This window comes from Heptranchias perlo, chromosome 37, assembly GCF_035084215.1.
Source record: "Heptranchias perlo isolate sHepPer1 chromosome 37, sHepPer1.hap1, whole genome shotgun sequence".
NCBI classification, from domain to species: domain Eukaryota; kingdom Metazoa; phylum Chordata; class Chondrichthyes; order Hexanchiformes; family Hexanchidae; genus Heptranchias; species Heptranchias perlo.
Genome location: NC_090361.1, coordinates 9,433,840 through 9,459,875, shown reverse-complemented (window position 1 = coordinate 9,459,875; position 26,036 = coordinate 9,433,840). Strand labels below are relative to the sequence as shown.

Genomic DNA, 26,036 nt, shown 5'->3' with positions numbered 1-26,036 from the left:
TATAGCTTACATTTATATAGCACTTTTATCACTATCTGGTTAATAAAACGTGCAGGTAAAATGCCCTCAGACCTCTGTCTGTGCTGCCCTCAATTCAGCTGCCAGAAGAATCACAGGAGCACCCAACATCCACTTGGCACTTTACCAAACCAGACCAAAATCAGGAACTCACCTTTAGGGTGGATACACAGCACAGTGCAAAATACTAGCGCCCAAACAACTTAAAATCTCTGCCATCTCCTTTTTATTTTTCATCCATTGAAATCCAGCTCCACGAACCAGCCAGCTGGATGAAGAACCCGCTGTGCCCGGTGACCAGCGGGTGCTGACCAGTGACCTCCAGACTCCAGAAGTGCAGAATGAATTGCTTACATGCAAGAAATTTGAGAGTTCAACTAAGGGAGGGGGAGGACCTAGAAGTGTGCGGATCAATCTGATGGCAAAGGAACTTGTAGCCTGTGGTATCCTTTAGGATGAGGTCTCTGCGGGAGCTCAACACTGAACAGACCTAAGAGCAGTGGCTCTGATAAAGGATACACACAGTGATCTCAAAGGTCCCCAATAGCTCAGTTGTTATGTGAACGCAGTGTGGAGTTCAGCAATAGAGAACAGAAGATCCTAGGTTCAATTCTTGCTCTGTGCCAAACTAGCTGATCTCAGTTTACACAGCAATTGGCTCTGGGTTCGCGGGAAAAGTAAAATCAACCAGTATTCCTGCTCCTGATTGATACCCAGTGACCCCTCCTGGAAAGTGCCTATATAGGCATCAGGCGAGAACAGATTCAGTCAAATAGCCTGCCCATACGCGCTGCCTGGGCTCACCTATGAAAAATTGCCAAAACGGTGTGGGGGGCGTAGCTAGTACCTGTAGAACTGTACCCAGCATGAACCAGGTGCTTTGCAAGAGATTTGCGAGTTCAACCAAGGGAGAGGGAGGACCAAGAAGTGTGCGGATCAATCTGGTGGCACACTCTTGATACAGGTAAATTCTCTCGATACTGGTGAAGATCATCGAATCGTACAGCACTGAACTGAGCGCTGCACAGGCAGAGATCTGTGAGCATGTTGTCAGGAGAGATGGGGGAAAAATTAAAGGGGGGAAAAAATGCCTTTTAAAAAAATGCAAAATAATAAGCTGCTGTCCTCGTGAAGAATGCTTTTTTTTAATCCAAGAATTTAAGAACATTTCCATTTAAGAACAAAAGAATTTTTTTTTTAAATTGTAGACTACTGACAAGCTCCCAAACCTAGCAAGTCTTTACAAAGGAACTTTCAGTCAGATCTGTGTCTTTTAATAGTGTCAAAACATTCAGTTACGGTGCCCTTCTCCAATGTTACCAGAAAGAAACTAAAGAAAAGCTGCATTCTCTCGATACGGTGAAGATCACAGAATCATACAGCACAGAAGGAGGCCATTCGGCCCACTGTGTCCATGCTGGATCTTTGAAAGAGTTATCCAATTAGCCCCACTCTCCTGCTCTTTACCAATAGCCCTGTAATTATTTTCCCTTCAAGTATTTATCCAATTCCCTTTTGAAAGTTACTATTGAATCTGCTTCCACCGCCCTTTCAGGCATTGCATTCCAGATCATAACTACTCGCTGCGTAGAAAAAGTCTCCTCATCTCACCACTGACTCTTTGTCAATTACCTTAAATCTGTGTTTAAGTCTCTTTCTGGTGCCACTCTGCTAAAACCTTTCAATGGGGTTTGAAAGGGCTGCGTCAGGAAGGTGCTTACCTGGGAGGTAGCTGACGAGACCGATGGGGACGGGGATGCAGGGGGGGACAGTGTGCTGCACGGGAGGTTTAGCGTGATGTAGTGTTCATGGCTGCAGATAATGCGGATGAAGTCCAGTCGTACAGCAATGAGGGCATTTGGGTTCTGTACAGTCTGCAGTTTATTACTGACCTTTAGATGGGAGAAAGAAAAAAAAACACAAATAACATCAACTCAGGCCTGGAATGATGCTGATCACCGATACTAAGTTATCCCAATGTACAAAACCCTCCCTTACTAGAATGGAATCAATCGCCCAAAAGAGAGGCTGTAGAACCCAGGTCAGTCCCAAACCATACCTCAGTTTCGTTAAAGATCAGATCCCCTCGCTTCCCATACGACAATAGTTCAACTTCTGACTTGCATCAGATCAGAGCAGAATGAAGAGGGAAGAACTTTCTGTACCTTTTGTTCTGCAGGAACAGGAACACTTGGATTGACAAACCCCTGCCTTTAATAATATGGGACGTTTGGGGTAATTATTCTACCACAACATTACAACAGTGACTACACTTCAAAAGTACTTCATTGGCTGTAAAGCGCTTCTGACGTCATGAAAGATGTTATATAAAATGTAAGTCCTTTCCTTTCACAAATGAGTGCCAGGCAATGCTCATTCCCAAATACCTTCCATTTCCTCAATCTACCCACGATGTCAAACATTTGGGTGATATTAGCTGTGGGGATTCCCTCAAGTTGTCTTGCTAGCACTGCCAAACTGATTGGGAGCTACCTCTTCTCCTTTACGTCTCTGCCACCTTTGTGCAAAAACGTGGAGAAAATTGGGTGGAGGGGAAGAAATTAAAATAAAAAGCTGGCAATGAATTTGAAAACAGACAAACTTTTAATCAAATCATCTGTTCTTCGTTGCACGCTCCTATCCTCCAGCTTCTTCATTGTTGCTTAAGTACTGGACATCTGTTCACAGCCAGTGCCAAATTCAAGGACCAAAATACAAATGTCTAGGGGTGAGAGATAAGCTTATTGTTGTAATGGACAAGGAGCAGACTGTATCAAAACATTCAGACCCTTGCGTATATTTTAGGTCTGCCTGTTGTTCTAAGGGCTTCCAACACTAGAGATCCCCCAAAAGCAATGGAAATCCTGTGCTGTACTACAGCACCTTGACTTTTCCCAGTTATCCAGTAGGATGTAGAAGCCTCACGTCTTGGACACATGGAGGTTCCCACCCAAGTAATATCATCCAGAAGCACTGAGACAATCAGTGAAGTAGCAACTCCACCCAGCAACTCTGGGGCTTCAGTACACAACACAATACCTGTTTGTAGTACATGCGAATGAGACTGAAAACATATCCTCGGTCCATTAGGGAGAGCAAATCATTGAGAAAGAACGCCAAGCTGGTATTCAGACGTTCCACGAACTCAATATCCTGAAAAAGATGTACACACACACACAAGAGGTATATCAAAAATGTTGAAATGTATTAAGACAAACAGCTCACAACATTCACAACCTCAGAAGTTGCTTTTCAAAGCAACAGCTCAAGTTACTCATTGCAGGCTGCAGTTACGGATACAGGAGCGTCTGAGCTGTGCTGGAGACAATCCCTGTCCATAGGCTGTTAAAGTTGGCCGCATCCAGGTGCCCCGAGTTCTGCTGGCAATATTAATTTGTATAAAATGTATCCTTAATTTAAGAATAGTTAAATCTTTACCTTCTGGAACCTGCTGACAATGTCTGCAGTGATCATGCTGGCTAAAGCCGTTATGTCATCCACAAATCTCTCTGGGAACCTCATTTTCCGTGGGGCCTCAAGCCTGTCTGAAAGATGGAGATGGTGGCCCATGCTTTTCACCTATTTCAAAACATGCACAACAAATTGAACACATTGTGGGGTGGGTCTCCAGAACCATTCGTCTGTCTCTCCTGTCACCTTTCATACACTATAGGCAGCTGTATTGGCATTAGCCAAATAAAAATGTAGCTTCAGTGAGAATCCCACTGTAACAGGGTATAATGCCAATTAGTGACAGTTCCACTATAACAGGGTATAGCATCAGTGACAGTCCCACTATAATGGAGTATGGAATCAGTCACAGTCCCACTATAACAGGGTATAAAGGCAAATTAACTTGATTGAGTTTTTTGATGAGGTAGCAGAGAAGGTCGATGAGAGCAATGCGTTTGATGTAGTGTACATGGACTTCCAAAAGGCGTTTGATAAAGTGCTACATAATAGGCTTATCATCAAAGTTGAAGCCCATGGAATGAAAGGGGCAGTGGCAGCATGGATACGAAATTGGCTAAGTGACAGGAAACAGAGAGTAGAGGTAAACGGTTGTTTTTCGGAGGGAGGTATACAGTGGTGTACCCCAGGGGTCAGTACTAGGACCATTGCTTTTCTAGATATATAAATGACTTGGACTTGGGTGGACAGGGCACAATTTCAAAATTTGCAGATGACACAAAACTTGGAAGTGTAGTGAACAGTGAGGAGGATAGTGATAGACTTCAAGATATAGACAAGCTGGTGGAATGGTTGGACATGTGGCAGATGAAATTTACGCAGAAAAGTGCAAAGTGATACATCTTGGTAGGAAGAACGAGGAGAGGCAATATAAACTAAAGGGTACAATTCTAAAAGGGGTACAGGAACAGAGAGATCTGGGGGCACATGTGCACAAATCATTGAAGGTGGCAGGGCAGGGCAGGTTGAGAAAGGATCCTGGGCTTTATAAATCGAGGCATAGAGTACAAGAGCAAGGAAGTTATGATGAACCTCTGTACAACACTGGTTTGGTCACATCTGGAGTATTGTGCCCAATTCTGGGCATCGTACTTTGGGAAGGATGTGAAGGCCTTAGAGAGACTAATAATCTGGAGTCACGGCAGCTGGGGAATTTAAATTCAATTAATTAAATAAAATCTGGAATTAAAATACTAGTATCAGTGATGGTGGCCATGAAACTAGCGGATTGTCGTAAAAACCCATCTGGTTCACTAATGTCCTTCAGGGGAGGAAACCTGCCGTCCTTACCCGGTCTGGCCTATATGTGACTCCAGACCCACAGCAATGTGGTTGATTCTTAATTGCCCTCTGAAATGGCCTAGCAAGCCACTCAGTTGTACAATCTCGCTAAAAAAAGTCATAATAAGAATAAAACCGGATGGACCACCCGGCATCGGACCACTAGGCACCGGACATGACAACGGCAAACCAAGCCCAGTCGACCCTGCAAAGTCCTCCTCACTAACATCTGGGGACTTGTGCCAAAATTGGGAGAGCTGTACCACAGACTAGCCAAGCAACAGCCTGACATAGCCATACTCACAGAATCATACCTTTCAGCTAACATCCCAGACTCTTCCATCACCATCCCTGAGTATGTCCTGTCCCACTGGCAGGACAGACCCACCAGACGTGGTGGTATAGTGATATACAGTCAGGAGGAAGTGGCCCTGGGAGTCCTCAACATTGACACTGAACCCCATGAAATCTCATGGCATCAGGTCAAACATGGGTAAGGAAACCTCCTGCTGATTACCACCTACCGCCCTCCCTCAGCTGATGAATCAGTCCTCCTCCATGTTGAACACCACTTGGAGGGAGCACTGAGGGTAGCAAGGGCACAGAATGTACTCTGGATGGGGGACTTCAATGACCATCACCAAGAGTGGTTCGGTAGCACCGCTACTGACCGAGCTGGCCGAGTCCTGAAGGACATAGCTGCCAGACTGGGCCTGCGGCAGGTGGTGAGCGAACCAACATGAGGGAAAAACTTACTTGACCTCGTCCTCACCAATCCACCTGTCGCAAATGCATCTGTCCATGACAGTATTGGTAGGAGTGATCACCGCACAGTCCTCGTGGAGATGAAATCTCGTCTTCGCACTGAGGACACCATCCAACGTGTTGTGTAGCACTATCACCGTGCTAAATGGGATAGATTCAGAACAGATCCAGCAGCTCAAAACTGGGCATTCATGAGGCGCTGTGGGCCATCAGCAGCAGCAGAATTGTATTCCAGCACAATCTGTAACCTCAGGGCCTGGCATATTCCTCATTCTACCATTACCAACAAGCCAGGGGATCAACCTTGGTTCAATGAGGAGTGTAGAAGAGCATGCCAGGAGCAGCACCAGGTGTACCTAAAAATGAGGTGCCAACCTGGTGAAGCTACAACTCAGGACTACATGCATGCTAAACAGCAGAAGCAATATGCTTTAGACAAAGCCAAGCAATTCCACAACCAACGGATCAGATCAAAGCTCTGCAGTTCTGCCACATCCAGTCGTGAATGGTGGTGGACAATTAAACAACTAACGGGAGCAGGAGGCTCTGTAAACATCTTCATCCTCAATGATGGCGGAGTCCAGCACTTGAGTGCAAAAGACAAGGCTGAAGCGTTTGCAACCATTTTCAGCCAGAAGTGTCGAGTGGATGATCCATCTCGGCCTCCTCCCGATATCACCTCCATCACAGAAGCTAGTCTTCAGCCAATTCGATTCACTCCATGTGATATCAAGAAACGGCTGAGTGCACTGGATACAGCAAAGGTTATGGGCCCCAACAACATCTCGGCTGTAGTGCTGAAGACTTGTGCTTCAGAACTAGCTGCGCCTCTAGCCAAACTGTTCCAGTACAGCTACAACAGGCATCTATCTGACAATGTGTCTAACCACCTCCCCTTGACATTCAACGGCATTACCATCGCCGAATCCCTCACCATCAACATCCTGGGGTCACCATTGACCAGAAACTTAACTGGACCTGCCACATAAATATTGTGGCTATAAGAGCAGGTCAGAGGCTGGGTATTTTGCGGCGAGTGACTCACCTCCTGACTCCCCAAAGCCTTTCCACCATCTACAAGGCACAAGTCAGGAGTGTGATGGAATACTCTCCATTTGCCTGGATGAATGCAGCTCCAACACTCAAGAAGCTCGACACCATCCAGGACAAAGCAGCCCGCTTGACTGGCACCCCATCCACCACCCTAAACATTCACTCTCTTGACCACCGGCGCACTGTGGCTGCAGTGTGTACCATCCACAAGATGCACTGCAGCAACTCGCCAAGGCTTCTTCGACAGCACATCTCAAATCCGCGACCTCTACCTAGAAGAGGTTCTGCTGACCTAGAAGGACAAGAGCAACAGGCACATGGGAACACCACCACTTGCACGTCCCCCTCCAAGTCACACAACATCCCAACTTGGAAATATATTGCCGTTCCTTCATTGTCGCTGGGTCAAAATCCTGGAACTCCCTTCCTAACAGCACTGTGGGAGAACCTTCACCACATGGACTGCAGCAGTTCAAGAAGGCAGCTCACCACCACCTTCTCAAGGGCAATAAATGCTGGCCTTGCCAGCAAAGCCCACATCCCATGAACGAATATAAAAAAAGGCTATAGCGTCAGTGACAGTCCCACTATAACGGGGCACAGCATCAGTGACAGTCCCACTATAACGGGGCACAGCATCAGTGACAGTCCCACTATAACGGGGCACAGCATCAGTGACAGTCCCACTATAACGGGGCACAGCATCAGTGACAGTCCCACTATAACGGGGCACAGCATCAGTGACAGTCCCACTATAACGGGGCACAGCATCAGTGACAGTCCCACTATAACGGGGCACAGCATCAGTGACAGTCCCACTATAACGGGGCACAGCATCAGTGACAGTCCCACTATAACGGGGCACAGCATCAGTGACAGTCCCACTATAACGGGGCACAGCATCAGTGACAGTCCCACTATAATAAAAAGAAAGCTGGCAAATGCTAGAAATCTGAAATAAAAAGGAAAAGTGCCGGAGATGCACAGCAGGTCTGTCTGTATCTAAGATGAAAAAAGAAAGATTGGTTAATGATGCGGGTTTGGGACCCCCACATACAAACACTCGTTGTGAGGAGAAGCAGCTACCCGAAAAGTTAACCAGTCTTTTTCGTCCCCCTCTTGTCAGATGCTGATGGACTTAATGTGCATATCCTCTTTTTAGAACAGGTGGGATGTTAGTGACAATAAATCTGTTTAAACCACTGCAATTCACCAATAAAGCCGGCTGAATGCAGAATTAGATACACTCAAATGTTCTTGAATAGACTGGAAGACGTCAGGATTTGAGTCACCTTCTTCCCGCCCCCACTTCAGATTAAATGAGTGAACGTGTGTGACGAGGGAGTGCTGAATCATCACCACCACTTACCATCAGCTGAAAGAAAAACCACGCCTGCTGCAAGGCTGCCTCTCGCACACTGCTGGTGCTGACCACCCACTGCAAGGCCAGCTCCTCGTGGAGTAGCTGCACACAAACAACAATTACTAAACAAAGAGACCATTTGAAAAATATACACATCTTTATTCATTTATTAAAAGCAGTATGTTAACTCACAAAGGCCACACGTTAGTACAGATCCAAAACAATTTTAAAATGCTGGGGTCTCTCAGCTGCAACATTAAGCTGACAACTACACTCCAATCTGCAAAGTTCCCTGACCTCAAGCTGGGTTTACTTACAGCAATTAAAACTTTCTAGGCTTAAATGGGACAAACCAATTTACATATAGCTCCACCTTAGCAGCAGAATAATACATCGCTGATAGAGAGAAACTATTTCTGCTGGTTGGGGAATCCAGGACTAGGGAACATAGTCTAAAATTTAGAGCCAGGACTTTCAGGAATGAAGTTAGGAAACACTTCTATACACAAAGGGTGGTAGAAGCTTGGAACTCTCTTCCGCAAATGGCAGTTGATGCTAGCTCAATTGTTAATTTTAAATCTGAGACTGATAGATTTTTGTTAACCAAAGATATTAAGGGATATGAGGCGAAGGCATAAGGAGTTAGGTCACAGATCAGCCATGATCTCACTGAATGGCAGAACAGGCTCGGTGGGCTAAATGGCCTACTCCTGCTCCTATCGTATAGTATGATGTTCCTGCCATTTTAGGACAGCGTATCATCAGGCTTACTGTCAGCAATGTCACAGGAGACTTGCAAACATTTATATTTAGTGAATATTTGGAGGGTCAGTCATTGGGAGTGCCCAGAGACCCAAGCAAGTGCTGCTGGAAAGTGGTACTCCTGTGCCCTTGGAGCTCCCTCTATCAAACAGACACACTACTGGGCCACAGTGGTGGGCGTTCTATAAATGTAGCTGCCCCTGCACGTACAAGGTCCACCAAACAGTCATGCGAAATGGGTGGAACCACCGTACTGAATTAGGAGCACAGCTCACCTGGTTTTTGAGATGTGACTGATTAAGAATACTTAATTATAAATTTATTTTGCTACATTTCGTGAGTGCATCCAAATCCAAACGTGTGGTAGAACATTGGACTCTCTTTAAGGAATCTGTTAGGTCCTGTGGGAGTGTTGCACTCCCATTCAGGAGACCTAATAGCTGCTGCATTAGAACACTGACTCCCAATCAATTCAGGTTTGAGTTTGAATTTCCACAACTATTTTAACTCTGTTCTCCACAGCTGGTGGGTTGCCCGCTTTCCAGATGGGTGGAAGGAGTGCTGTGTGATGGTTTTCTTACATTTCAGTAACTGGTCAGGTGTAAACTCTGATGGGATTTCTGAGTGACTTCCACCACTTGTCCTCAGAAGCAGTCACAGACTGAAACAGCTCAGTGCTGCAATAGGAGCATGGTGGGGTGGGGAATCTGGAAGGATGAGACTAAAGAGGTCAGAGGGCTTCCTCCATCAGAACCTATCCTGTCCATCAGATCAGTACCATTGCCCTACATCAATTGGAAACCAAAATACCTCCCTGTGCATGAACCGAATGGTCATTTTTAAATTCTGCGGATGAACCACCCTGACCTGGTCTCAGATCTATAATTGGTCGAAAGTGGACCTCAAAGCACTGAAAGCATTTGGACAATCACATTATTAAACCTACAGGAAAGCACTGGCTAAACATTTGAAAAGGACTCTACATCACCATCTTAAACCTTATTATGCAAGGGTATTCTTCACTTTTTCAATTTATTGTAAACCACAGAAGTTTTGGTCTACCTTTTTTGTTGAAAATCTCGGGTGACCGTGCTGTGAATGAATGAAGCCTTCCATAAATGAGGACATGCGGTTGGGACTCCGCTCAGCTGCCTGTGAAATGAGGGACAGGAGCAAGATGGTGTAGAACAGGTATTAGTGGATGGGAAAAAATGAGATGGTGAGTATAAGATAAACAGTCAGTATGAAACAGGAATGAGGGGACCACCAAATGAACAGAGAAAACCCAGGCCCAATATATGGTTTCCTGCTGGCTTAATGCTAACAGAAGACACTGCTAAACTGATGAGCTGATTTCATGGGGAGGATGTGGAGATTCTCCGACAGATCTGTTTCCGCTTTGTGTGCATATTAAACATTACATAGAATTTACAGCATAGAAGCAGGCCATTCGGCCCAACTGTTCTATGTTGGTGTTTGTGCTCCATGCGAGCCTCCTCCCACCCTACTTCATCTCATCCTATCAGCATATCCTTCTTTCCTTTCTCCCTCATGTGTTTATCTAGCTTCCTCTTAAATGCATCTCTGCGATTCATCTCAACTACTCCCTGTGGTAGCATGTTCCACATTCTGACCACACTCTGGGTAAAGAAGTTTCTCCTGAATTCCTTATTGGATTTATTAGTGACTATCTTATATTTACGACACCTAGTTTTGGAATCCCTCACAAGTGGAAACATCTCGACATCTACCCTATCAAACCCCTTCATAATTTTAAAGACCTCTATCACTTCACCTCTCAGCCTTCTCTTTTCTAGAGAAAAAAGCCCCAGCCTGTTCAGTCTTTCCTGATAGTTACAATTTCTCAGTTCTGTTATCATCTTTGTAAATCTTTTTAGCACCTTCTCCAGTGCCTCTATATCCTTTTTGTAATATGGGGACCAGAACTGTGCACAATACTCTGTGTGGTCTAACCAAGGTTCTATACAAGTTTAACATAACTTCTCTGCTTTTCAATTCTATTCCTCCAGAAATGAACCCCAGTGCTTTGTTCGCATTTTATGGCCTTGTTAACCTGCAATACTACTTTTAACGATTTGTGAAACAACCAGTTTTTTCGGAATCTGAAACTATTATTCCCAACACATGCTGGTTTAAAGTTATTAAAACACCAGTCTCCGTGACGCCACAGTTCTGTATAGGGATGCACAGATTCACAGACAGAATGGCATATTCTGGACTGTTGCGGCTTGGGAGACACATACAGTCCGTTACAGGGCATTGCTCTGCTGCTCTCTACTACGTTTCTCATACCAATTTCATCCTTTACTCACTAACTTAAGAGATTCAAGGTGCTACTAGCTTGTTAGAGAGGCAAAAATTTAGTATCTCAGGTGTATATAGGTGAACCAGAAACTAACACAAGCACGCCCCCCACCCCCCCGCCCCATCCCAATTCAGAGGTACACGCTGGAACGAACATTGCATTCAGGAGTACAGCAGATAAATGCTACAGAACCGGGTTACGAGCCTGTTAAAAATCAGTCATTATCTTGTATTATTCAGAAATTACATCAAGGTTCATATTTATGCATTCTCCCCAGTTTAACCAAGTAACTCAGATACTGGGAATTCTGATTAGATGCCAATCCAGTTTGCCAGGCAACGTCAAATCTGGATCATGACAGTGCTTGGTTTAAGATTTTTTTATATAGTTGAGTGATTGGGCAAATGGTACTTCACTGAATGGTGCTGAGACGACTCTGGTGGGAATGGGGCTGCAACAGAGTGACCTCAATTGGGTGGAAGAAAGATGACCTAGGGTTGGAATTACAGCAATCTTTTCCTGAAGCCGCTGCCCCCATCACCTATCAGTGGAACGGAGGGAATGAAAAGAAACAAATGAATCAGATGTGATTTTGGACTGCACTCGTCTGTCTCAGTAGAAAGTGGTAAAGTGAGAAAGCAATCGATGTGTAGGTTGGTGATGATGCTTTGATGAATGCTGTAAGATGAAAACACCAGTTCTGCACCTGCTTTAGATCACAGCTTGAATTGGGATGGTTTCTCCGCAAGACAGCCTTTGGCCCGCCGGGAGCGTAAGCAGAATTAACCCAGGAGTGAGAGCGATCGATCCCCTGGCAGGTAAAGGAGGCAGGACAAGGAGGAAACACAAAGTGAAAACAAGAGTCTAGATACAACACAGTCATTCACAGTGAGAACAGAGAGCTGCCAGCAGGGATATCACGATACACCTTCCATCATGGATGTACTTAAAAGAATGGCAAGGTTTACTTTGAATTTGTCGGAGAACCTTCTGCGTCTGTCTCTCCTGATCCAACTTACATGCAGTGATTTGCCACATAGTAAAATAATGGAAGTGAAATACTGGGTGAGCACCGATTTACATGTGACATCAACATCCCAGCCAATAAAGCACACTGAAAATACAACAATTCTGCTAATCTAAGCTGGGGTGCTGGGCAGGTAGCAGCTGAATCCTGCCAGAATTAACGCATTTGAAATTCATATATCCAAAAATGTATATATTTTATCTTGAAAATTAAGCATTTAAGAGATAACTTTTTTGGAACAGGAAAAGCCATTAAGGCGAGCAAGCCCGTTCCTTTTTCATAGGTCAACTCCATCTATTCATCCTCTTTCCGTAACCCTCAGTGTCTTCTCTCTGCAGAAACACTTCTAATTGTCTCTTGAACCCATTTAGAATGTCCACATCAACTTGTTTCCCAATAATTTATTCTACAATTCGATTTCCCTTTGGATGAAAACACTTGCCCTGATTTTCCCTCCTTACTTCTAACTTCATCATTTTTAATTTGTGTCCCCTGGGAGTTGTATCCTTAACTGCAGTGCACAGTTTGCCTGGATCAATGTTGTCAATTCCCTTTTAATCTGGATTGGAGATTTCATTGTATTCCACAATAAATTGCCGCAGAGTTAGGTAACCTAAATCTGAATAGGTAGGGATGTTACAAGGTTTCAGATCAGAAAAACGCCTGAGGCTGTAATCAACTAAATGGATAATGCAAGTCTTGGATTCATGCTCTATTGGTATGTAAATCTAAGTTATTTAGTAATTTCAAAGTTTTAAGATTTTAAAATTCTCATCCTCGTTTTTAAACCCTTCCACGGCCTCGCGCCTCCCTCTCCTCCAGCTCTACAACCCTCCGAGAACTCTGTGCACCTCCAATTCTGGCCTCCCCGATTTTCTTCGATCCACCATTGGCGGCCGTGCCTACAGTCGCCTACGCCCTAAGCTCTAGAATTCCCTCCCTAAACCACTTTGCCTCTCGATCTTTCTTTCCTCCTTTAAGATGCTCCTTAAAACCTACCTCTTTGACCAAGCTTTTGATCATCTGTCCTAATATCTCTTTATATGGCTGTGTCAAATTTTGTCTGCTAACGCTCCTGTGAAGCATCTTGGACATTTTTACTATGGTAAAGGCGCTATATAAATGCAAGTAGTAGTTGTTGTAATGTTATCACAATCATTGTTCTAAATGTAGTGGGATAGTAGACTGGGAAAGTCAGAGGGCTAGACGGCAAAGGTTTGATGGATCAAATGGCCTTTCCTTGCCTTTCCGTGGCTGGTTCTATAATCTCAAATTAAAATGTAAGATTTAATTCCAAGTGTGTGCCTCATACTACATTAATCTCAGTGCTCTGCCTCTATACTCTCTGCCCACTAGTCATAAAGGATGTTGAGTGGTTCATTAGGATTGCAGTATTTCACACAGTGGGTCTGTTAACAAGTTCCACCCACTTACCCTCCCATCCCAGACTGGAGAAACTGGCTCAGCAACAACACGGAACCAAATGATTTTTTTGGTTGGACTGGAAAGAGCAATCCCATTTTCTAATTTTCTAAACCATTGTTGAAACAGAGTCCATAAGTTATTTTTAAAAAGGAATTAGATAGTTTCTTCAAAAAATGGAATGTTAAAAAGTACGGGGCGTGAGCAAGAGAATGGGATTTGACTTGGTGGCTCACGTCGAGGAAAACACCATAGAATTGATGGGCCGATAGTATGTTACTGCACGGAAACAGGCCTATGATTTTGACCATAAAACCCTAATCATGACATCTGAAAGAGAGCTAGTCAGTGAATTTATAACTTCTCATTTTCACTAAAGCAGGTTCTCTAAACTCCAATATCAAGATCGTGGTTAAAACAAAAATTGATGAAAGAATGCTGTACATCACAGAACAGGCAATGTATTATCGTGATATCCCTCGTTCCCAGAGTGGTCAATGCATCAAGGCTCAGTCCGTGTCCATCTTCCCGTGCATGGACAAAGATGCAGTCCCATCTGGGCACTCAGGACCAGCAAGATGTCACTAACAGAAGGACCACAGTTTTTAAATCAGCAATTCCGCCTTCTCACCATGATTAAATGTAATGCAACAATTAACGATTTTAACATTGAGCCTTGAATGTTGACAACTAGGAGACAGAAAAGTCAGAATTAAGCATCATTTGCAGAGTTCATTACCCCGTTCAGTGCTGGCTCATGTGAGGAATTTGCAACAGTTGAAGATCACTTTACTTAGGTACAGTCTGTCACAACAAGCACACTGCAGAACAGAGTTCAATGGCTTCACTTAATCAGCAAAAGGTAACAACTAACATCTGGCTTACAACACTGCAGAAGATAAAACATGATGTGGAGATGCCGGTGATGGACTGGGGTTGACAATTGTAAACAATTTTACAACACCAAGTTATAGTCCAACAATTTTTATTTGAAATCTACAAGCTTTCGGAGGCTTCCTCCTTCGTCAGGTAAATGTTTACCTGACGAAGGAGGAAGCCTCCGAAAGCTTGTAGATTTCAAATAAAAATTGTTGGACTATAACTTGGTGTTGTAAAATTGTTTACAGAAGATAAAACAAACACTGTACTCCTCCCAGAACACTGCTGCCATTTAATCCTACACAATACATGGGAACTTGATGTCAATAGAAAACAAACGCTGGGTCTACAATTTTACTGCATGTTTCTTTTTTTTTACTTCCAGTGCAGCCCAGTCACCAGCAACGTGCAAAACCATCATGAAGAATTCAACCCGTCAGTCAGTGAAAGACATTTGAAGTTACGTGTGACATTGTTCCCTGTAGAGTTTCACAGTTCAGTAAACTCCTTCTTTATCTTGTCGTCTTAGAAGAATTTTTTTTTTAAAAATGGTCATTCAACTCATCCAACTTATTCAACATCAGGACCAATCTGATCACTTCCGATTATAAGTTTCCGACCAGTTATCAATGTATCATCCAATTTATGGATTTCTCCTTTACCCCAAGATCTTTCACTTTACAATGTTATAAGGTGCTTCACCAAGTGCTGCCTGAATGTCAAGACACATAATATATCCCCACGTGACCACCATCCACCAATTCTGAAATACCCTTGAAAAATTCTAAGACATTTATTAGCATGACCTACTTTCATCAGCCTATGCTAGCTTGCAATTATCGTCTGTACTTTCTCTAATCACTTCCTTCCAGAGTCCAGTATTTTTCAGTACCGATGCCAAACTAACCAGCCTATAATTCCCAGGATCAAGTTGGAATAGAGCCTACTTTCCAGACTTCCAGTACCAACCTGCAGTTAAAGAGTGGTGAAAAATGTAATTTCCTTAAGTGCCCCTAGCTGGGCTCCACCTGTTCGTAGGGCTTTTCGAATATTTAGTTCCATTTTTTTTAAAACAACCATTTCATCACTAATCTCTATTTTCTGGATTAAACCTTAAAGATTACAGGGTGATCAAAATATTGGACACTCTAATCTGAATAAAACATAGAACAGGTCGTCTGAATTCACACACAATACACAAAAATGCCTTCAATCATCCATTGGATCGTCCCTTTAACAGCACTGTGATTCCACCGCCCGTCCGCCCCCCCCCCCCCGCCAACTCACCAAAATAGGCCCAGAAGAAAACAGACAGATGTTCGGTGAACACATCTGCATCACAGAAAATCAGACACCGTTTCTCCTCTTCCCCCAAAACCATGATCCCTGCAACTCCTAACCTGCTGATGTGATCTCAGTGTTACAGCCCTGGCGGGTCTGCAGTTACAGTAAAAGCTGCCAATATGAAAGGATTGAACGTGTGGGGCTGTACAAGCACATGGACACAGAACCAGCACAGAAGGGGCTAATAATCAGCCTTATTAAAACACCTTTAAAAAGAACCTGCAACCCTACTGAAAAGCTTTCAAGAAATGAAGTAAACCACAAATAACACTGCATATACGGTCCTTGCTGTTTATATTACAGCACGGTGCTGTTATCAGAACAGATCTTTACTCGCCTTCCTTATCTGACAATCAAAACTGGAGCTCCACCATCAATAAAAGAACTGAAACCACTGACATGGGGTCACCCTGTCATCTACACGCCAAGACTCTGTGACACAGACTTGTCCTGCCCTCCTCCCAGGAATAAGGTGCAGGCATGTTGTGCACCACCTGCTGCCCCCCATCCTGAGAATCTGATGCAGACAGCCCCTCTCCCAAAGATGCTATGAAGAGGGGATACCCTCCCCCTGACTCACTGACACAGAGACACCCTTATTTTCCTCTTACTTCGCCATCCCTCACTGAGGCTCTGTGATGTGGGCAATGCCCCATCTGCTCCAAAGACAGTCACATGGACATGCCCTTCCTCCCCTTCCATGGTGGAGTAATAATGGTTGCCCTTATAGCAATATTTTTTAAGTGGATTTACCACAGATCAGCAAGCTGTGAATCAATCAATCCACTGTGATAGAACAGTGGAATCTTTATTTAAATATCTGGTTGTCAAGATCTCTCAGTGAAGTCCATTGTTCTAAAGTGACAGCTAACTCAGTTTTCCTTAAAACATGTTGTCTTCAACAGCGAGGACCCTACATGTAACAGTGTTTATTGAGAAGAGTTTCTTGCTTCAAGCAACACAAGTCATTGAAATCTGCGAAAAGCAAAACTATCCTTAAACAGAAAGCAGTACAAAGCCTTTAGGGTCAGTGATCTACAGGAACACACATACACACCACTGACTGCAGGATCTCTCTCTCTCACACACTTCTGGGATGAATAATATACTGGGGTATGCACATTAAGCCTCCTGCAAACACAGTGATACTAGTAGTATCAATAATCTGCAGGAGCATACACACACACAGCAATATCTGTAGAATCAATAATTTACAGGGGTGAACACACTAATGTTTGTATCAGTAACACTGCAATCCATCTCTTTTTAGAGTTCCACTGCGTAAACATTTGGACTTACTTTGCAACCCATGATTTTTTTCACCTCATCATCTGGCGTTGTTGGTGTCGTGGCAAGATCTGGATTGCTGTTGCTGATGCTCTTCGAGCGAGACAGGTTTAGGCTGGTAGGCCTGGCAGTAGCGCGAGAGAGGGTGGCATACTGAATGGGGCCTCCGTACGAGGGACTGCTTGGTCCTGCAACGGGAGAATAAATCAAAATTCAGGAGAGGCCAGTCACTAAATTTGGTATCAATGCAACGTAGGAAACGTTACTCTTAAACCAATACATTTTAATGAGTCATTCACTCTGACTTCATCCCCTCAATTGCTTCCACCATTAGTGACAGACCTGTAACCACCAGTACTTCGCCTTAGAATTGTGCTCTTCAAAATTTTCTCTCCAGACACAACATAAGATTGGAAGGCCAAAATCTGGCAGCTTGGCTCAATCTCAGCAGTCTTGCCCCGGCACAGAAGATGGTGGGTCTGAGCTCCCCCACCAACTACAGGTCTTGAGTGCCCAATCTATCCCAACATACCAGTGCAAAAGGTTAAAAAAAAAGACTTGCATTTTATACAGCACCTCTCAGAAATCTCTCAAAGCACTTCACGTACAAGAAAGCGGCCCAACACCACCAAACTAAAATTGTTATCGCGATTGTGCTGAGGTGTGTGTTTCTCAGTAGCCAGTACTAATTTGCGCAATAGGCCAAGACAAGAACAGCATGCACAGTTATTTATACTTACCAGGGAACTGAGGACAGTGGTCAGTGTCCGGAAGATGGAACATATAGTATATATAGGATACCAGCAGGCTGTTGTGTCCATGTTGATCCTGATTTCCTTCCAAGTTCTTGTGAATCTGATTGACAAGCTGAGCCATCGCCTCAAAAACAGCTCGACCCAAGTTTACTGGAACATAAAAATTCAGAGGCTTTATCTTTATTTCTAAGTTCTTATGGAGTGAAATCATGCTGCTTCATATCAGCATGGGACTGTGTTGGTTTGAAATTCCTCTCTCTTACTTTAAAGTACGTGTTAACTCATTCATAAAGAGTTTAACACCTTTAATTAAAACTGCAAAGATTGTGTGCTGATATGGCAGAGTGTGATTTCACCCCACTCGAGCCTTTTTAACGGTCTCAGTAACTCTGAGATCATCACAGCGCGTGGAAATTCTTCCAGGTCGCATATCACTTGGTAGAATTTGAAATCCCCAGGTTTGCAGTATGTGGAACTCAACACGTACTTTCATTACACAGTTTGTGTCAGTGTGACCATCGTACAGACTGAATTGTGGCAAGAACAGCAATGGTCTTCGATTCAGACTTTCTAGTAGATTATTTATCTGTGATAATACCTCAAGAATCCAAACTTCTGTCTAATGGCACGTTGAATAGTGTACTCAAAAGGTGCAAGATGAGTTGCAGCCACGAAAACCAGCAAAGTTGCCTGTAAAGGAAGCAGCTGGGAAAATCCTGTTCCAGCCAAACTGGATAAGAGGTGGGGTTAAGGCCAAAGCTACAGATACTGACAGTTCCCCTAAAGTGGGCACCTTACATGACCTGGTGTCACAAGGGTTCACAATGCAGTGTTAGAATACTGGGATTCGATTCCGAGCTTCGCTGATGTTCATACATCAGGTGAGACTTCAATCTCAGCTAGGCTGCCCAAGTACTGTAGAGAGGTAAAACGCCCAGCCAACAGGAGGTAGGAATAAAGAAACACAAGTCAAGAGCCCCACTATCAGCTGTGCTTCAGCCCCTCTGCTGACAGCCACAGAATGACACTGGTGGACAGAGAAAGTTGTCCAGGGTGTGTGACCTGACAAGATGCATAGAACATACGAACAAACATACCAACATACAAATTAAGGGCAGGAGTAGGCCATTCGACCCCTCGAGCTTGCTCTGCCATTTGATAAGATCATGGCTGATCTGATTGTGACCTTCACCCGACTTTCCCGTCTACCTACTATAACCTTTGACTCCCTTGTTAATCAGGAATCTGTCTATCTCCGCCTCAAAAATATTCAATGACCCTGCCTCCACCGCTCTCTGGGGAAGGGAAGTTCCACAGACTCACGACCCTCAGAGAAAAAGTTTCTCCTCATCTCCGTCTTAAATGGGAGACCCCTTATTTTTAAACTGTGGCCCCTAGTTCTAGTCTCTCCCACACGGGGAAACATCCTCTCAGCATCTACCCCTTCAAGTCCCCTCAGGATCTTATATGTTTCAATAGGATTACCTCTCATTCTTCTAAACTCCAGTGTATACAAGCCAACTTGTCCAACCTTTCCTCATAAGATAACCCCCTCATCCCAGGAATCAGTCGAGTGAATAGTCTCTGAGCCACCTCCAAAGCAATTATTTCCTTTCTTAAATAAGGAGATAGGTGGAGAAAAAGGGTTTAAAGAACACTGCAGGATAATGGCCGTTTCCTTGAGTATTCACTCAAAGAAAACACCCTGTCCTCTTAAAAAATCTTATTTGTGAAATTAACAGTAATAGCCAGACTCCTGATCAGAGCCCCCATTTTTTGCTCCCTTTCCGAGGCTTGATGATGAGATGAGATATTTCAGCACTTGGCTGTGGTCTCCCACCAGCTCCTGCTGCTCCCCTAAAAGATCATGTGTTTCATTACTTTACAATAACATTTTATAAAATCTTTCCTACGTTTTTACAGAGACTGTGGAAGAATGAATGTGTAGGCAGCTATTGTGCAGCTTACGCTAACATCAGAGAGAAAGCCTGTTCGTACCTATTTGCCCGCTGATAACCGGAGGCCGTACAATTAGGAGGATGAGTTTGTTGAGGACATGGTGCACGAATCGAAGCAGCGGCTCCATCCTCGCTGACCGTAAGTTGGATATACTGGCCTTCAACTCAGTCTCCACGTTATTCTCTGTGATTATCACATCCTTCAGCCGAAAAGGGAACGAATACTCCTCTAGAACGTGCACCAGAGTGAAAAACTTATCCAGAAACTGGTCCTAAGTGTAAAAGCAGAATCACTTGTTAGGCGAACAGTGCACAGCAATCTCTGAAATAATCTTCCAAACACGGAGTGCCCTTCACCGTTTTGATGCCTTGCACTTTTCTCAGGGTACCACACGCTCGCTGCACCAGATTAGTGAAACTGAGGAGGGAATGGCTAGTACCGTGTCATCACTCTGGTGTCCCCATGGCCTACTACACATGTTTCTCCCCCACCAAATTTCTCCTCTCCCCATCTCTGTCAAAGGCTCCTTATCAGGACATGGTTCCATGCATGCCCATTTCCCACAGTGGTGAGGGGCAGGTAGGAATGAAGAGGAAGAGCAGGTAGGTTGCTATATCTGGAGCTTAGGAGAAGCAAGATAACAGATTTCAGAAGGGCACCAACCACAATGATGTCAACAAAATAGAGACAAGGAAGGTTGGAATGGAGGGAGAAGAATAGAGCTGAGGGAGGGATCACCTTCAGACAACAAGCTTTGCCCTCTATCTCATCTAGAACTGCTCGGTGTTGGAACACTTCCCCAGATACAAGAGCTCTTTACAAGTCTTGGGTGGACTTGGGCTTTGTAGGGAGTGAGTTTTTGAGGGGAGAAGGGAGACTGCGCTCCTTGAAAGCACTATTAGCAGAGGAGGAGATATGAGAGTTCCATTTCAAATCAGGATATAGAGGGGCCAGGAATGTTAATAGAGCATAGTTTCAGAATAATTCCAGGTCTCTGTATTCTCCCCTCATTATGCTTTCAATTCTAGGTGAAATCATTTCCAGAAGAGGCAAGTCTCACCTCTTGATTCAATCCAGAGTTTGTTCTTCTGTGATGTTTGTGCATTCAGCTTGGAACTAAATAAATATTCAGAGCAGAGAAGGTCCAGGGGTTGCTCTTAGCTGCATTTACTGTGTTACAAGGGCCAGTTGGAGGTAAGGTGTTGTGGGGGAGGGGCAGTGAAACTCTAACAGCTCTGAATGGCCTATATGGGGTACACAGCCTTTTACTTGCCAAGAGTATAATAACTGTAATCTTCAGATACTTTTATAAGACAGTACTGCCTTAGAACCTCTTTAAAAACACAGTTGTAAAGCCCACAATGATCTGCCATTTATTCTGCTGCTCCCTTGGGTACTCATAACTGACTGCATTTACAAACTCTGTACGTCTGCTGAGCCAGATTGTCCCGCAAGCCAGAAATTTCTGATCAAAACGCCTCTTTCAAAAGGGAGCTTGGTTTTACCAGGGTGGTTTGGAGAGCTGTCAGGGTGCAGGCTCATCCAAGCAAGGTGCACGTACCTGGGTATGGACAGACGACGCTGCTAATACTTCCACATTAAAAACTCCTTTGTGATTGTCGACCCACTTCATACCAGGCAGCTGGACCTTTTCAAAAATAAATTAAAAGGAAGACATTCATAAATATATAGATTTGATCATGAGCATTGCTCAGAGGCCGACAGGACATGTGGCAAGAACTGATCATTTAAAATCGGCCCCTCGTTTGGTACCTAGTCTCTTGTACTAGGAGGTCTCATTATCCAATAATCCACACATTCCATAGTTTTCTCTGCAAGTCAGCTCTCTAACCATACTGTCCCCCTTAACCAGGAGTGCAGTGTGCTCCAAGCTGCAGAGAACTCAACAACTAACTCCCTCTGAAGAATCTGCTATGGGTATTTTTACACAGTATGGAACGACCTTCCCCTCTCCCACATCATTCTGACTTCTTCCCATAGAGAGGAGTCACAACGACCTGCTGGGAGAAGCCAGCTCCAAGTCTATGATTGCCCTAACACAATGCAGTGTAACGCCAGCTGGTAGAGAGAGTTCGGCCAACTAAAGCATCGTGAAAAGATTACTCAAAACAAGTGACTGAGATTGGCGTATGTTCATGAAAACGTTTGTGTTTCATATGCATCACCCCGAAACTGTGTAGACAGAACATGTGGCCAATAATAACATGTGGATTGCCTTTAATAAAACCCGTTGCAGGTGTGACTCCGATAATATTTCACAGCTGAAGTGGTGCAGTGCTGTAAAACGTGAATCGAACAGGTTTGGGCAAATAAACGGAGGGTTTAAGGGATGCTATCTGCCAAACCTGATATCTCCTATCGGTTTCCTAGGACACTGTTTGACCAGTTCTCAATGACAAAGTGTAGATTTGACAAATGACAAAACCTGATTGTAGGAGGAGGTTGAAGGTCTCGGACAGAATTAGAGTAGGAGACAGTGCAAAGAGTTGTTACTTGAACACAGGATCCAGGGAGGAGGAAGAGGTTGAAAAAACCCAGAGGGGTGAAGTAATGCAGCGTTTAGACCATACTTACATCAGGAGTGAGCACTGAGTAACTGGGAGGTGGCTTGTCCACTGACACTGGGAGGCTGAATTGTCCGGTTCGTAGGCGGCCATGTTGCATCAAAGAGATCCACTAAGTGAGTGGGTTACAAGATTAGAGATTAGCGATGGTACAGTTAGCAGCGGCACAGGGCAACTTACTCATTAACTCAGAGCTTTCAGGCTGCACTCAAATTTCCATCATCATCAGGAGGGTTGGAGAAAATGACTGTGGGTAACAGGCTTGAACTGGGTCCAAGTGACTGACAAGCTGAAGTAACCCCATTGCACCCCCTACTTCGAATACAGTTTATTCCCTCAATCCATCAAATCTCAGGGAAACTCAGCCCTTGCATTGGTCAAATGGAGAAGGAACATATTGTAAACAATTTTACAACACCAAGTTATAGTCCAGCAATTTTATTTTAAATTCACAAGCTTTCGGAGGCTACCTCCTTCCTCAGGTGAACGATGTGGAAAGGAATTTTTACACAGTATGGAACGACCTTCCCCTCTCCCACATCTCCCCTATGGGTATTTTTACACAGTATGGAACGACCTTCCCCTCTCCCACATCATTCTGACTTCTTCCCATAGAGAAGAGTCACAACGACCTGCTGGGAGAAGCCAGCTCCAAGTCTATGATTGCCCTAACACAATGCAGTGTAACGCCAGCTGGTAGAGAGAGTTCGGCCAACTAAAGCATCGTGAAAAGAACCAAGGTGGGTGGGTGGAGTTAAGATATAAATCAGCCATGATCTAATTGAATGGCAGAACAGGCTTGAGGGGCTGAATGGCCTACTCCTGTTCCTATGTTCCTTCTGATGTGGAGATGCCGATGATGGACTGGGGTTGACAATTGTAAACAATTTTACATTCACAAGCTTTCGGAGGCTACCTCCTTCCTCACCTGAGGAAGGAGGTAGCCTCCGAAAGCTTGTGAATTTAAAATAAAATTGCTGGACTATAACTTGGTGTTGTAAAATTGTTTACAATTGTCAACCCCAGTCCATCATCGGCATCTCCACATCAGAAGGAACATAGGAACAGGAGTAGGCCATTCAGCCCCTCAAGCCTGTTCTGCCATTCAATTAGATCATGGCTGATTTATATCTTAACTCCACCCACCCACCTTGGTTCTGTAACCTTTCAGGAAGAGGGTATCAGTTCTCCAGCAAGCACGTGCAGATACAGCATACTGGACTGGTACGTCTTTTCCTGGGGCCAGGCATCTCCAGATCAGTTCCCAGACCCATCCGAGATAGCCGGACCCATTGCAATGAACGGAGTCACTCCAGGGAGCACAGAGCTTCTCCCAGTCACCTAAGCAGCCAGGAGACAAGGAAACCTGACAACCAGTCTCTATTCTAAAACAATTGAACAACCAAGCAACATTATTTGAAATATAGAGTATTGAATACACATCGGGGAATAAATACTTGAATCAGAACTTACTCCCCATAGACTTAAGTTCTCCTTTAAGCAATGATAATATGCACTGGAGTACAGTACATTATAATTGAGGACAAACATGTTCAACTTGTCACAGGGCACAATTTTTAATTGTTCATTGTCCTTAATTACAACCTGCAACATGAATGCAAGTACACTACTGTGTTCAATTCAACCGATTCTGAGTTTAGGATTTATGTGGGCTTGGATGGTGTCTGCCACTCTTCTGCATGGGAGTAGTTCCCTCATCCCACCTGCTGGCTCATGCATGACTCAGACTGGGGCTGTTTCAAAGTAATGGGGTGGGGGGGTGATTTTGTTTTAAAGAAGCAACAGGGATAAAACGTCTGTTCACTCTTGGGGCTGGAGTTAAATGTAATCAGTACAGTCCCCTGCAATACACAGCATTTGTAGTCATAGTGTTAAAACTATAGGGCCCATAGCCTTAATAGGACTTTCAATATGGCTGTGAATGCTGTGATACTCAGCTGCACAGTCTCATCTTGCTTCTCTCATTTAGTAGCAAGTGGAAGCAAGAGAAATGCCAGGAAATCCCAGCAGGAGCTGCCTGCTGTCCCTATATGTGGGGAGCCAGTAGATCTGGTTCTAACGCTGCTTGAATTTACATCAGTAGAAAGCTAATGAACCTTTAACATCCAGTATTTCTGACAAGTACCCAAAAGAAAATGTTTAATTTGGGAATAGCTCCAAAAAAGTAGATTTAATTCCAAGTTCAACAGATTAAGTATTAAACACCACCAATATTTACTTAACTCGAGAGAGAGACATTAAGGCCTTTATTATAGTAACAGGCCTGTACTAAATCTCGTGGACTGATTTATTGATTCATTGTTACTCACCGTGTAGCCAACAGGTGTCTCCAGTGATGCACTCGGTTTCTGTTGGCAGCTGATGTGGTAGAAGGTGAAGAGCACGTGATGGTTATCTGTTAGGTTAGCTGGGACCTTCATTTTTATTTCCTCATAAAACTCCGGAGATCTGCAAAGGTCACATAGTGTTAGATTTTGCTCTGATGCTGTCGGAAGAGCTCTCCAGCCAGTGTACACATACAATTGTCGTTCCATCACTCTCATTCTACCACTTTGAAAAACTGTTCTTTCCCCCTTGCCCCCTAAGAGGTACATAACTCCCCATTAGTTCAGTGGGCAAATGCAATGGTACGCATGGCTCACACTGAACTCACACATTGAACTCAGTGTGGTACTGAGCCATACAGAAGGTGCCATTCCTCATCACTAGCCAGTGACACTTGCTGGGAAATGTTCATGTGTGGTCATTGGATAAGGTCAGGATCGGGCTCAGCTGTGACGCCTTTGATGGCCAAATAGCCTGTTGACATTCACGGTCTAGGCTCACACATGAGGAATGAGCATCTTGGCCCTTGGAACCATACCCCCAGCAAGGAGGCAGCTGCACCTTCAGGAAAGGAGGACATGGGAGCATCATGAATTTACCACTGTCCACGTGTCTCACCACTTAACTAATCACTATCTGTCCCTTATTTTCTTCAGGTATTCTATGACAACGATCATTTATCACTTCATCCTCATGAAGCAAGCTCACTGATTAACCAGCACTGGAATGAAGGGAAAACACAGTAATGGAGAGTAGATATTGAGCAGCTGATAGCTGAGCTCCAGTCTTTTATAAACATGTGCAATGAAAGTTGTAGGTGGAGCCACTAGGTTTGTCAGTTTTATTGTTTGGTCCTGTGGCTGTGAGCTGAGGCTAACAGGCCACATTTCATGCTTGCAATTTTTGTAATCATGATTCGGTTTACAATGGCTGACAGAGGCAAGGGTTTGTTTTGTTATGGCTTGGGGTGTTGCTGTTTCAGTCCTTTACGGAATTTCAGACAACTGCCAGTTGATAGCAGTGCACAGATTAAAGGCGTTTGTTGGTGGTGTGGGAACACATAGTGCTCTGCTCATTCCCCATATCACAGCTGCACTGCTTAAGGGGTGCACTAAGCGCAGAACAGGGCCTTTCGATGGAGAAAAAAAACTGAAGGAAGATCATCCCTGGGCTGCTGGCAAAGTGGCACTGGCAAAAGCCCAGAAGCAGGTTAGCAACAGGGTGTACATGAGCCATGGAGGCTGCGGGAGGGAGAAAGCAGACAATGAGTTTGCGTTTGTAGAGAAATAATCTACAATTCTAATATGGTACTGTTGTACTATAATATAACATGATGATTACTATCCCGCGTTGTAGAAATACAAACAGGTAGAGGAAATGTTTGCATGGTCTC

General features: G+C 44.2%; 1 protein-coding gene across 8 annotated transcripts in view; it reads right to left on the bottom strand.

Annotated features, from left to right (window-relative positions):
* The window catches only part of LOC137304480 (dedicator of cytokinesis protein 7-like), a 139,273-nt gene that overhangs the window by 49,750 nt on the left and 63,487 nt on the right, over positions 1-26,036 (bottom strand). For 4 of the 8 annotated variants that reach the window (XM_067973092.1, XM_067973087.1, XM_067973088.1 and 1 more), the window contains exons 17-28: positions 24,628-24,766; positions 22,308-22,409; positions 21,274-21,360; positions 19,752-19,983; positions 17,739-17,903; positions 17,011-17,186; positions 11,746-11,850; positions 9,776-9,865; positions 7,958-8,053; positions 3,457-3,597; positions 3,058-3,171; positions 1,740-1,910 (exon numbers count right to left, since the gene is read on the bottom strand). In XM_067973092.1, coding sequence (XP_067829193.1) covers positions 1,740-1,910; positions 3,058-3,171; positions 3,457-3,597; positions 7,958-8,053; positions 9,776-9,865; positions 11,746-11,850; positions 17,011-17,186; positions 17,739-17,903; positions 19,752-19,983; positions 21,274-21,360; positions 22,308-22,409; positions 24,628-24,766 — 1,618 coding nt within the window. Of the gene's footprint in view, positions 1-1,739; positions 1,911-2,077; positions 2,192-3,057; positions 3,172-3,456; positions 3,598-7,957; positions 8,054-9,775; positions 9,866-11,745; positions 11,851-17,010; positions 17,187-17,738; positions 17,904-19,751; positions 19,984-21,273; positions 21,361-22,307; positions 22,410-24,627; positions 24,767-26,036 lie in introns of those variants that run through there. The other 4 variants (XM_067973091.1, XM_067973093.1, XR_010958583.1 and 1 more) reach the window with 3 other exon arrangements.